This window comes from Ambystoma mexicanum, chromosome 11 (genome assembly GCF_040938575.1).
Source record: "Ambystoma mexicanum isolate Mex_15411 chromosome 11, UKY_AmexF1_1, whole genome shotgun sequence".
Classification (NCBI taxonomy): Eukaryota; Metazoa; Chordata; class Amphibia; order Caudata; family Ambystomatidae; genus Ambystoma; species Ambystoma mexicanum.
Window position 1 is genome coordinate 263,141,939 of NC_090934.1, and position 14,282 is coordinate 263,156,220.

General features: G+C 47.2%; 1 protein-coding gene across 11 annotated transcripts in view; it reads left to right on the forward strand.

Annotated features, from left to right (window-relative positions):
• EPB41 (erythrocyte membrane protein band 4.1) overlaps positions 1-14,282 on the forward strand; it is a 2,030,480-nt gene that overhangs the window by 1,926,511 nt on the left and 89,687 nt on the right. For all 11 annotated transcript variants that reach the window (XM_069622988.1, XM_069622989.1, XM_069622987.1 and 8 more), the window contains one exon: positions 2,204-2,332. In XM_069622988.1, the coding sequence (XP_069479089.1) occupies positions 2,204-2,332 (129 nt within the window). The remainder of the gene's footprint in view (positions 1-2,203; positions 2,333-14,282) is intronic.

Sequence of the window (14,282 nt, forward strand, 5' to 3'; positions counted from 1 at the left end):
TGTTGTATGTTGCTGGCAAAAGCTTTTAGAATTTCCTCTTTATGAAAAGGGGTCTTGTTTGAGTACTCCTGCTAGTGAAAATGAAAATGGTTGTCGGGAAGTAGTAGCTTCTCTTCTGACGGACTAGTTGAGTGGTAGTTCTCTCTTCCAGTATTTTAGTATTAGAGAAAAGTTTATTCAGATAATAATTCCCCCAAAAAACAACACATAACCGCATCACATTTTACATTCACAAAGACAGCGATAAAATTGAAATACAATTTGAATTAACAATTCATGATTTGTGATCAATATACATAAGTCTATCAAAAGGTATGGAAAAATACTAACAGCCTGCTTCATTACTCATAAACAGCAATTTAAAAAAATGGTATGTCCAATAAGTAACTAGTTTGACACATTTTATAATTCTATCTTCAATTATTGCCTCTCCCCCCTATAAAAACCACAGGGTAACCAGTAAAATAAAAATACATTTTCAAAAGCCCAAGCAATGTATAGATCTCATTCAGGAACAGACATAATTGAGCATTCTAGCAAGTCCTCAATATTCATTTCAGTTTTAGCAATGTCAATCTGATGTTCAAGGGGGCTTTAAGATACCTAGATAAAGACCAAGCTAGACTGGGTGTACTAGCATTTAATAAGTAAAGCCAGGCTGACCTACATTGCTTGAATGCCATTGGTCTAAGGAGTGAAATCAAGAAGTGCTGGAGGGATGCACTATATGCTGGGCAGAAGAGGATGAGAGGCAACAAATCCTCAACATCAGCCTTACCGATTGGACAAGTGGGATTAGTTACATGATTCCCTGCGCACTTTGCAGTGATCATTCAAGAGGATGGTATTAAATCTAAAACACAAAAGCAAGTGTTCCTACCAGTGGTTGATTTTGAAACCTATTTTATATTTTCTTTAAATGAATTCATTTCATCACATATTGGCATCTTGTTCAAAGAACTTGAAATTATTAGGTGCAAAATCTTATTAGTCTTGATTTTATCAAGCATTTTGTGAGAAAGAATTGGGAGTCCTTAATTTATGCATGCCGAAACGCAGCTACTCAGGGAGAAGATCAAGAATCACAAGACTCTGTATACTCATCCCAGTGAAGGGTCCCAAGCGAAAGAGAAGTATTTCTGTGGGGAAGCATACTCGTCGTAGTGAGAGGACCAATAATAGAATCATTACTGGACACAACCTACTCGTCCCAGTAATATCCAAAGTGGTCAAGAGAGTGAGAGTAACTACTGTGTCAGTCATATAAGCCCCAGTGAGATGCATCGGAGAAGGAGAAATCTTGTATAGAACATCCTGGTTGTCCTTATGGGGAAATAAACAAGAGAAATCCAGAGACCAGGAATAGCAGCAAGGCAAGTTATGTTACCCCAGTGGTAATTTAGAAAGAGAGACTTGCAGAGACACTTGAGAAAAACACCGTAGAAAAGTCCAATGCCCAGAGCGCCAAAGAACAGGATATTACACGAAGGAGTTGGAAAGGTCTCCTTAAGGAACTGTAGGAGTTATGGTGCCAAATAGCCAGGAACTATCTAAGACCTATACATTAAGGTTGGGGAAGCCATTCCAGGAGAAGGGAGTTATTCTCCTGGACTTTAGTTCTTTTGTTATAGTGGTAGGGTCAGTGCAGTTTAGCTTTGGTCGGAGTACAGACTTTGATTTGAACTTTTCACCTGATGACAGAACCATAGTTAGTTTGGTTAGGTAGGGAAACCCACAGATTAGGGTCAGTGAGGCCTTTATTTCTTTTAAATTCAATAAATAATCATAATAATGACAGAAACTGGTCTGTCTCCTCCTTCTGACCTACTACAAGTGGCATTCGGGGAGTATGTGAGAAAGCAAGTTGCTTACTTTGGTAATGCCAATTGTCCTAATCTGCAGAATCCTTCAAGTTGTGACTGGTCATTTAACTGTAAATTAGTGGTAACCATTTTTTTTACAGATTAGAAAACATGTTCTCTTTGGGGGGGAACAGTATAAAGGCATGGATCTCCTTGACCTAATTAAACTGTTGAACATTTTTAGCTGATGAAAGGTAGTCCTGTGTCCTTTGCCTATTTCAGATATTAACCACTACTTATAATCGGAAAGAGCCAGGTATTTGCTTGATTTCTACAGTGAATGAGTGACCTCTTTTGACTTAGAACCTCAGTAACCTTGTGTTTTTCATTTCTTTTAATAGCCCCCTTTAGTAAAGACACAGGCTGTCACAATCGCAGATGTGTCCAACATTGTGAAGAGTGAGATCCCAACCAAAGAAGTTCCACTAGTCCACACAGAGACAAAGACAATCACCTATGAAGCGGCACAGGTAGGATGTCTTTTGGAACATTCAATGCAACCAAGAGCTGCCAGCTTTTCATTTGATTTTCAAAGCCTGGTGGTGAGTCAGTCTTTTTTCTGATTACTGAGCAATGTTGCAATGTTGTGTGAGTTTTGTAAAGTTACAGGTCTACAGTGCAGCCCGTTTCCAGTCACTGGAGTGTGAATGTTTGCTTATTGTGCATGGGTATAATATTGACAATCCTGGCCAAAGCATCATTGATCAGCGCCAGCTCCCATTTCGGAGGCTTCACATAGTGTGTGTGTGTGTGTGTGTGTGTGTGTGATCCGCTCCAACTTCTGTCTTTGAAGCATCATACAGCATATGTGGAGTCTTAGTGATCAAACTCTATTGCCCATTGCCTAGCTTTCCAACTGCATATGTAACGTCACACTTTCAGCCTAGCTCCCATGTCTTTGGTCTCATACAGCATGTGTAGAATTAGTCCAGCCCAGCTCCTATCTTTAGAATGTAATCGTGTGAGTGTGTGGAGAGTGCTGTTCGGCCGGAGGACTCTGACAGAATCTGCTTGTGAGACGAATTGCTTACCCTATTGTGATTTCACAACTTCAATACTGCTGAGGCAGAGAAAGTCCCGCTCCTAATTCCCAGCTCGCACTACAAATACACGTGCCCGCGCGCATCCTGTGAGTACTTGGAGAGTGCTGTTCGGCTGTTCAGCTGAACAGCCTCCTCCTTAGTCTGCCTCCTGTTGGACCTTCCTGCGGGTAAGTCGGCACTACCGATTTAGCTACAGAAGCTACATTGTGCAGCCGTACAAACGAGATATGGAATTTTACACTCTGAAAACTAACATGCCGCCCATCATAATCCCGGCAATAATAAAGGAATGTATCGTTAGTACACATCAAACATCGGTAGTGAGCATTCCCATGGATAAAGACATAGCAAGAGGAAAGAGCACAAGCCAACGCTCTAAATCATTAGGTGCTGATATCAGGACTTACTGCGTACCAATAACAGTGCCTTTTGAGCCCGTTGTGCTGCACACATGTGTATATAAGCGGTGAGGAACTGTGCGCGCAATCTACACAAATTCCAGCTGGGCTTTTAATGGCACAGACAAGCACCTGTACACCAATATGTAACAATCCACTTATACCCTCACGCCTACATCAAGAACATTTGCACAGTTCGGACACCTCAGACATTCCAATCCTGTACTCTCAAGTCTTAATGTACACATTGATAGAAAGAGGCGAAGAGCCTAACAAAGACTTATGTCAAGAAGTCATGGATGGTAACTTCATGCTGTATCCTGGAAACAGAATAGCAAAAGACAAGCAAGTGTCATTCATAGGACATCACCCTAAATATGGCAAGGAAACAACCAGAGGCAACGAGAAACGTAGGTCCCCAACACCATATATGGGGAAGACAATACCAAAAACCCAAATGGAAGAAACAACGCATCCCAAAGCTTTAAATTTGTCTGACTCGTCAATCTTATATCCAGACTCACCCAGTTCCAGTGTAAATTCATCTGTTATGTCGATTGTCATTTATGATGGTCAAACCCAGACCATCTTTCGGGCTGCCACAATTACAAGTGGTTAATTATGAGTCTACTCTCACAGCTCTAAACAACAGTGGTTACACCATTATTAAACTATAAGAGGCAATTGATTTTAAAAAACGGTGAAGCATTGATTATTACTAGCCAATATTGAAGCGAAAGATATAATAACGGTTCTGACAAACGAACAACAGGCTAAGAAATTATAAAAAAGTGGAATCGTAACTATGACATCTCTGGTGAATCAACCTGATAAGGCAGTCCCGAGGGCTGTGACTGAGGTGGGCGTCGCACGTGAGGATTTAACGGTTGCAATGGAGGTCGATAGAAATGACACTAGATGTAACACACAAATGCAACCCTCGGTTGTCGAGATAATGATCCCGCTGGGTGTGAGACGTCAGAAGTTCCACAAGACCAAGTTCACAAAGTTTTCACCCAAATTCCTGGGGAAAAAAAGAAAAAGCAAGGGCCTATTACAAAAGGGGAAAAAGAACCAAAATCCCTTCAGACAAGGGAAAAAAACAAAAAATCAAGATGCATTGGCAAAAATACCAAAAACGCATAGTAAAGCCTTCTTTAATGCCTTAACCACACCATCTAGAGGGCAACAAAACAAAAAGTAATAAACTGACTCCCCGTTGGAAGCTCAACAACTGCTAATTGTAACAGCTGACAATAGAAATGATCTTGAGTCCTTAGTAAACTGTTCCACTTATTCGATCTCAACGCTTCGGGACATCAATGATGAGCAAGTGGTGCTATAAGACACATAGATTGCACATGACCCTCTCCCGACAGTGAATTATAAGGAAAAAGCTAAAGTTATTCATCACTAGACCAAAAATGAACTATGATCACTAATTATAGTAAGTTAGAACCCTGCAAGCCAATAAAATTGAAGGCAGAAATAGTGGCTGAGATGGACAGAGTGGTCACGTTATGCTCAGGACGTGAAGAAATCTTGTCCAAAAAATTTGAATATAGGCCCTCTATAACCATGCAGGAACATAGGAAACCATATTTAAAACCAAAAGACTGTTCGCTTTCCCCCTCACATGATAAAAGGGGTGCGACTCACGATCAGCATACATTTATGTTATATATGAAAGATAGAAAAAGAGGGGACCCGTACCCAAACAGAACGACCATACTTGCGGTATTCAACACGATAAAAAACTAGAAAGAGTAGACAAAAGAAACATAAAAGCTATTCAATTCCTAAGATGTCGGAAATTGGATACTGTCATTTTGACGGTTCCCTCCCAAAGAGTGAGGGATACAATCTGCCAAGAAAGAAAATCCCTTGCAGAAAAAGGTTTTATTTTGACCATCTCGAGCCAAAATGACACTGAGAGGTCTGCACGAAAACTGCATTCCAATCATCAGTCGCGAGAACAAACGGATGGTCACTATAAAACCGACCAAAGCGCCTTTAATACGCATGGTGAAAGGAAATCCAATCAAGCAGAAGAACAGGACAAACTAAATATCTGTATCTTAAAGGAGAAAGATATAAAATCACACCATCCCACTTCTTGGGCCTGGCTTAGAAACACTCTAGGAAGACACAGATCAAATCAGTAATGCCGGGCGAGTCTCCCATCGACGTATAGGATGGCCGTGTGGAATACTAGAGGGTTTGCCCAACTTTTAGACATAAAACAAATCTGATTATTCCAGCGTTTAAATAGCTAAGAGGAAGACCCAAGGCAGGTCTACTGATCGCCTTAAAAAAACAAATAAAAGGGACTCTAATCCCATGGGCTTCACCCCATCCGTGTATACAGTTAGCAAAACGAATACCTTTAGATGCTTGTAACCCTCTATTATACCCCATATACAGAATGGAATGCGTGCGACTTACAAACATAAATACCCATTTGATAAAACTAAAATGCAAAAAAACCTCTGAGAAAAGACTTGAGATGGATAGGAAAAACTGTGATAGATGCTGGTGATATCACTTCCCCTAATCTACGCTCGAAATATAAGAATTTCGTTAAACAACTAAAAGCCAGGGGCGCTGTGACGCGGCGTGCAATATGACTGCAGCCTGAAAGCGCTCCGGTGGAGGCTACGATATACGGAAAGAATTATGGTCTCCAATCGCTGCACCCAGCCGCGCTCCTGTATCTAAGCTGTGGTGGAAGGTACCTTGCATCCTCGGGTGCGGTGGCGGCTCCGTAGGTCCGGTTGTTCCCACTTTCGCCTCTGGCTCGGGTGCACCAGGCCATCGGGCCCTGTGATCCTTGGCGCAAAGCCCATCCCCCCCGTGGTAACAGCTGCAGCGCGGACCCATACACTGCTGATGGCTCCTGGACGCCGCTAGCCGGGCCCGATCAGACACCTATCTAGTTCGGCCTTCACATGTGGCACCTGGGCTGAGTGTGGATCCTGCTAGGACTAGCGTCCCCTTCTCCTGCCTCGCCACGTTGCTGGCCACGCATCCGGATCTTGGAGGCTCCGGGTAGTGGAGCGCTGTCTCTCCCGCCCGTGGAACGCTGGAACTCGCTGCATGGAGGTGTGTGGTGGCGAGTTACTCCCCCTCTCGCTGGGACGCTTCTTCATACAGATCCCTATAAGTCTGGATTGGCGGCTCGGGACCTCTCTCTGTGCTGAGGCGGCTTGGTTAAGGGTCTCGCGGGCTTAGGGCCGCGTTTGCCTTCGCCGGGGCTCATACCTCTAGCCGGGTTCCGAGGTGGCCCATTATCCTGCTCCTTCGCCGCTGCTCGTCACTGTAGATGCGGCCGGCTGGTCTGCCTTCGGGGCCCCTACTGGAGGACTTCCCTTCTTCTTCATTCCGGGCTGGAGGGGCCGGTGAGTGGATCTCTGTTACGGCACTCAGTGGACTCGGTTCTTGGGACACTCTTCAGGTGCAGAGTCCCTGACATTGGCGGTGAGTCGGGGAGGACTCTCAGCATTATCCGGGCCTGTGCTCCGGACCCCATGGATGGGTGACTACTGTCATGAACCATCGCCTACGTCCTTTCTGGACTTCGTGGTCCCTGACCAATAGGGGATTGAATGCAGTAATCCTTTCAACAGGGCCACTTGACACAGAACGCTGCTTGCCAGTATTTGCGCTCCAAGCTCTCCGTTCTACTAAAGAGAAACACCCCCGCGGCTCTGCGCGTTTCAACGTTACCGTTTTCTGTAGTTGGACGTGTGTTGCCGGAGTTCGCTCGGGGCTTTACTCTGAATCCTGTTTCCCGGTTCTTTGAGTCCCCCTTCCTTCCTTCTTTTCCTCAAAATGTACCTTTTTACTTCCTGGATTTTTGCCCGCGCTCGTTTCACTGCGTTTCGTGTCTCTGAGCTCGGACATTGCTCCTTCCTGCGCATGGGTTTATACAAATCCCGGACCGTGCGAAAGAAGTCACCAAAGAAGGTCTCAAGCAAAAAACAAAAACAGGTGAGAAGGGGAGAGACTTGTGACAACTACTTTGCGGGTGCTGGTGGAGCCCGCTCCCGTGGTGGTGCCGGGGGGGTGGCCGCCCTCCTGTTCTGGTTCCACTCTCTGATGCCGGATGCCTGGTTGGGGGCGCCATGTGGATGCCTGGGCTGAGGTTTGGGTGACAGGCGCTCTGGGCTGAGTGGGGGAGCTGCGGCCCACCTGTGGCCTCTCACACCTGCCCGGTCCACCTGGTTGGCCCGGTATCGTCCCTCGGCAGCCCTTCTCACCTGATTTCAGTGCCTGCTTCGGGAGTGCAACGGGGTGGACTGAGCCGGGGGTGGCAGGGATTAATCCAGAGCATACATTTAAATCTACCCCACTGTTCCTCACCCTGATGTCGACACCTAAACGCTAGCATATTCCTTGTGGTGTCTGGCTGGCATGGGCAACCAGAAAAAGCAATCTAAAATGGAGCAATTTGCTAGGCCGGACCCACCACAGCAGGAGCCAGACTCGGGATCCTCTCAGATTGACATTGGGGCTCTCAATCAAACCCTGTTAACGCTGAAGTGGAGTACAGACAGTCTTGGTGCAAAAATGTATGCTTTATCTTGCAAGGTGGACATATCTGCGGTTCAGATTGACAAGCTGTGTAGCAGAATGTCCGAAGCGGAACATAGAATTGGGGATGGCGAGGACAAAATTGTGACACTCCAGCGGGAGTTCGCCACCCTCCAACGAACGGTGCAGAAAGTCGTGGCCAAGAACGAAGATCTTGAAGAGAGATCTAGGCGGAACAATATAAGGATTACGGGGGTGGAGGAATCCACCCAGATAGACAATATGGAACAGTTTGTTGAAAAGCTACTTATGGAGATCCTCGACAACCCGCCGGTCACTAATCATTTAATGGTGGCGCAAGCTCTCTGCTCGTTGGCGAACAGACCGCTCCCGAGAGGGCCATCATCGCCCGCATTTTCAACTACCGAGACCGGGACACGCTGCTGTGGGCGGCGAGAGAGAAAAAAACTCTGAGATGGGGTTCAGCAACAATGCGTTTATTTCCAGACTAGAGTCAGCGAGTACAGGACCAAAGGAAACCGTTTCAAAACGCTAAGAACATTCTAAGGAAAAAGGCTGTGCGCTATGCAATGTTGTATCCCGCAAAGCTCAGGGTGGTGCACGATGGCAAAACTCTGTTCGAAGAGAGATTTGCTACTGAAATTCCGGGACCAGATGAATCCCCCCGGGGTTCCCCCTGATCTAAGAGCTGGATGAAGTGCTCCATTATTTCGTATGGTTTGGGGCCCTCACAGGGCCGTACCTCTGTCTGTTTCAGCTTTCTTGATGAAGATCAAGGGGTAATATGGCAATTGAATCTTTTCCAAGGGATATGGTATAGCCGCCGGACAAAAGGAGCTGCAGCGGCCACCAGCACCCCCATGCCCAGCGGCACTGCTTTCTTGCTTGGTGTGTTTGGTATAGGTTTTTAGGGTGGGGGGTCGGATGCTTTAGCTGGTAGATTGGGGTTACTGGCGTGGGCGGGGGGAGGGGGGCAAGTTCCTGTTCTAAGGGCATTGATTGTTGTACGAAACATACTATTGGGTTTTGCGGGGGGAGGTGGGTGGGCACTCTTTTCCATGTCATCGAAATTATTTGCACCTTGGGACTCCACTATGTGTTCACTATGTCCAGAATATACCTTTACTAACAAACCAGCTGCCTCTCTTCACATTCCTAGTTCCCACTTGACGTAACTCAGCATCGAGGGGTTGATGCCTCCTCCAACACAACACTCACCGTGGTCATCCGGGTGTTCACTAACGGGAAGAAGACACGCCTCATTACAAACTGTGAGGAGCCATCGCGTGTGCGTGTTATGTGTACAGGAAACTCACTTGGGGCAGGATCGTAAGTTACAGGCGCTGGCGGGTTGGGGAATACATAGATGTGCCTCGTCCTACTCTACCCATTCTAGGGGAATGGCAATATACATTCACCGCTCACTAGACTTTAAACTGCATAAAACACTCACTGATGCAGAGGGTCGCTTTGTCCTGGTTGCTGGGGAAATTGCGGGATGATCTGTCCTATTTGTAAACATATATGGTCCCAACTAAGATTGCCCTAAATTCTTTCAAAATTGCGCTATGCATTTATGTACGTTTCCGGGGTGTGAGGTGGTTTGGGCGGGGGATTTCAATGTGGCTTTGTCTCTGACACACGATAGGTCTTCCTCAATGCACACATCCCTCTCTCGTGCGGCTACCAAATGGTCCTCCATTGCTTCGGACTACTCCCTGATTGACATCTGGCGCCTTCAACACCCGGACAGACGGGAATTCACCTTTTATTCGAGTGCACTGGGGAACTCCACCAGAATAGATTCCATTTTCCTGTCCCCTGAACTGACCCGTGGTTCCTCCAACTCTCTGATACTACCCCGCACCCTGTCCGATCACTCCCCTGCACTAGTCCAATTCAATGGCCCATCCGTCCACCCTAGACAGCGTCGGTGGAGATTTAGAGCTTGAGCCCTGGAGGACCTGGCTTTCCGCAAGGATATCCATCGAGCCATTTCTGAATTCTTTCAAATAAATGCTGACTCCGTCCCGGACCCTAGAGTGGTCTGGGAAACATTTAAAGTGTTTATTCCGGGTTGGTGTATTTGTCAGGAGGGGGGAGCCCTGAGGTGTATCCGTAGATCCATTTCATCAAAGGAAAAGGAATTGAAGGAGCTGGGTTGTGCCTGATCTAGAATAATTCCCCTGAAACCCAGGATATCATTGAGGCCAAGAAACGTGAAATTGTCATGATGCCCGCTACCGGGGAGCCGGTTCAAGCCCTGCGTCCCCGAAAGCGGACATCCAGTCCCCAAGGAAGGACCCAGCAACCCCATATAGGGACCCTTTGGACAGTGTAAAGACATCAGTCCTGGCGCCATAGGCACCAGGCTCATTATGGGAGTGCTTGGGTGCACTTACCTGATGCAGACCATGCTGCAGGATCCCGGCCTTCTTGAGGCCTGAAAGGAACTACTTTACCTGTGGGACTAATTTACCATCCGGGTGTGGTCGGGGAAGGATACATACCTGATTGGAGGAAGGATACATACCTGGAACTTCTTACAAGGCTATTTAAACCCCACCCGAACAGCCACACGTGCTTCGCGTTGTTCTGCATCTAGCAGCTGGACGCTCACCGTGTCTGCTCCTGCATCCTGACTTCTGCCACGCCTGCCAGCATCCTGGATCACCTGCAAAGGAAGAGAAGAAGAGAACAGAAGAAGGAAAAGTCCTTACCTGCTAAAACCCGCATCCCGGAGACATCTCTCCGACAATCCTGAAAAGGAAGACTTTAATTTAAAAGCTCATCACGTCGATCGCTGCAGAGCCGCATTCCACTCACCTTTACAGGGCGCCTCCATGTTCAGCAGCGATCATCCGGATTCGCAGTCACGCCCCAGCGCCTAGGGAGAAAAAGACCAGAACAAAAGGTGAGAGAGAGAAGGGAATAAGGAAAGCTAAATCTCCATGTTAAGACTTACCTGTTGATTCATTCCCTCTTCATTTCGGGTCCGCGCCGCATCCTGGCATTTCCGGACCCCAGCCCCTAAGGGGAAAAAGAGACATCAGCGTTAATGAGCGAATGAAAAGACATTACCAAAAAACGCTCATTAAAGACTTACCTGATTTCTACAAGGATTTCACCTCTCATCTCGGGTCGGTGCCTGTTCCCCGGCATTCCGTACCCCGGCCCCTATGGGGAAAAAGACACTAGCATTAGTACATTAATGCATGGACACAAGGGGAACCTCTTATCAAAAAACTTACCTGGAAGCCAAGCAAGTTTGGTTCTCACCAATCTGAAAATCCAGTGAAGTAACTGGATACCAACACGCCCCTGCATCAGAAGCAGGATGGAGAGCTCGTCCTTCCAGACCCTAAGGTGAGACGCTACGAGAAATCACAGAAGGGTTTCGAGGAGGGTGAGAGGGGAAAGTGGGAGGTCGATTGCATTACCCCGCAGACAGTTAATCCCCTATTTTCGCCTACAGAAGGATACTTCTGCGAGCCAGGCAAGCCAGATTTGGGGGCCAGGTCCAGTCCGTCTTCTGAACCCTGCGCATCACCTTAGAAGAGGTCACCGCAGCGCGAACCAGGCCAGCGCCTCCTGGGGAGTCAGGTGAGCGTAACAGAAATCCCCCTTCTTATGGCCGATGAGGAAAGATTTTTGGGAGATCCGATCATAGCTGCCAGATATGTGGAGGGGGACCGTCCGAGCAGAACACTGGCTTGGACTATAAGGCAGGAACGTCACCTACAACCTATAGTAGAAATCGTGACTGCAGGGGATGAACCCACTAGAGATACCGGGAGGATAAACGAAACATTTCGGCAGTACTATGATACGCTGTATACTTCCAAGTCTACAGCGTACCATGACGACATCACACAGTACCTAGATAGGGTGGCGCTGGGATGGCTGGACCCAGAAGTGGGGCGTTGCTGAATGTCCCACCCACAGACGAAGAATTGCTTAAAGTTTTCCAATCACTTCTTAGCGGTAAAGCCCCGGGGACCGACGACGGCATCATCGCCGAGCTGTATAAGGCATTTCCGTCCCTACTAGTCCCGCACCTGCGCAACATGTTTGAAGCATCCACCTCCTCCGGGGTCCTCCCCGAGACCACTAGGATGGCTTTGGCGACTGTCCTGCTTAAACCAGACAAGGATTCCAGACATTGTGCATCGTATAGGCCCCTGTTGTTGGTGAATACCGATAACAAGATCGTTGCCAAACTATTAGCAGACAGGCTTTTACCCCTCATGCAAGCCATGGTTAATCCTGACCAGGCTGGTTTCATACCGGGCGGTTCTACACAGAATAACTTACGTATACTGTTCACCCTGATGCACAATGTTAACCCCGAGGTTCCTATAACGGCAGTACTCGATGCGGAAAAGGCATTCGACTCAGTCGAGTGGCCTTTTTCTCTTCGAGGTCCTCCGACAGGCAAGTATAGGTACCATGTTCTTGCAGTGGATCCGTCTGTTGTACACAGCCGCGCGGGCCTTGGTGTATACTAATAGTATCCAATCCGATCCTATTCATCCAACGCGGGGCACCAGGCAGGGCTGTCCTTTTTCCCCTATTCTATTTGCTCTGGCCATTGAGCCAGTAGCTTGCGCTCTTAGGGAATATCACGCCCATAGGGGGGTTACACTCCGCTCTCATACTTCTATTGTCTCATTATATGCGGACGATATGTTAATCTAAAAAACCCACAGACCAATCTAAACCCCGTGGTAGAAGAGGTCTCTGACTTTGGGGCTTTATCTGGCATCCCTATCAATTGAGCCAAATCCGAGGTGTTTCTGCTCACCCCCGGGGTTTCTCCTCAAGACGTCGGGGACTCCTTTGCGTGGTGTCCGCAAAGTATCTGCTACATAGAATCTGTGTTTCCACATCCCTCGCAAGGCTGTACGAAGAGAATTATCTCTCTGCCTTACAACACTTGGAACACAGAGTGGACACTTGGGTGTGCTTTCCCCTTTCTCAGGCTGCTCGCATTTCGCTGTCTAAGAGGTGGTCCTGCCTAAGTTGTTCTTCTCAGAAGCATGTCAGTTTCCAAATGCTTTCAAAATATTTGCTTCTTTTACTGTTGGAAATGAGTGAGAAGACACAGTCTGTGTTCTTGGCAGTAACTTATGTACTTTAATGTTAATGTTAAAGGACATTTGTACCGTGCACTATCACCACCGGAGTGGTCCCCTGGCGCTCTGGCGGCTCTGAAAGAGGAGGGGAGGTTGAGTTAGTGGGAGGAAGCAGGAAAAGTGAAAGGGAGCAGTGATGTGCTGTTGGCGGCCTCAGCCCGGTGGCTCCGTTGGCTGGGCCTGGGGTGTTTGCGGCCGGTAGTCGTCGTGTACTGTTGTGCAAGACTGTGTTTTTTTGTTTTGTTGTTGCAATGTAGTGAAGTTTGTACGGTTTGTTGTGCTGTAGGTTTTGGTTGTGTTTGGTTTGGAGTTTGAGAGGTGTATGCAGAAAGTAAATTGTTAGTAGGGTTGGTAAATTTGCGTCTCTATCCTGCATTGAGGCGCTCGGCTTGCTTAGTCACCCCTGATGCGGCTCTGTTCTGATCGGGGTCCGACTGATATACAAGGTTTCTTACTCCTCTGGCCCTCACCTCTAACATGCTCTCTCATAGCTCCCCTTATCCTCCCTTCATACTCCTCTGGCCGGTGCACCTGCCTATGTCAGCCTCTTAGGTAGTGTGGTGATTGCCAATATCTTGACAATTCCACGCTACTGTGGTACCTGGCGGTAACTCAGGGGCGGGTGAAAGTGTTGGTGGGATTGTCTGGGATAGTTGATCCAGTCTCTGTGCGTGCCGCCTGTGTTCCAATCTATCCTGTGTCACCCGTCCAGGTGCCGTGGGAGCTACCCTCTCGAGTCGGGGATGTCCGTGTCCTTTCCGGCTTAGTCGTCCTTTTTCCAGTTTTGGTTTCAAGGTTTAGTCTGTTGTGTTGAAGAGCCAGGTTTTTAGTGATTTCCTGAATTTTAGGTGATCTTCAATGTTTCTTATTTCTTTTTGGATGTTGTTCCAGCTTTTTTGCAGCTAAGTGGTAGAAGGAGGTGCATCCACGTTTTTTCTTAAGGTATGGTGTGAGTTCCAGGCGGACTTTGTTGTTTGATCGGAGGGGTCTCGTTGGTTTGTAGACTGTTATTTTCTTTTGTAGGAATTCTGCTCCTTGTCCGCTGATTGCCCTGTGCGTTATGCACATTGTTTTGAAGGTGATGCGTCGTTTTACTGGGAGCCAGTGCGGTGTTTTTAGGACTGGAGTGATGTGGTTTCTTTTGGATAGTTTGAGGAGTAGTCTTGCTGCTGTATTTTGGATCCGTTGCAGTTTCTTTAGGAGGTATTCTAGTATTCCGAGGTCGAGGCTGTTTGCATAGTCGATTTTTTACATGATTAGGGCGACGATAGTGAGTGTTTTATGCACGAA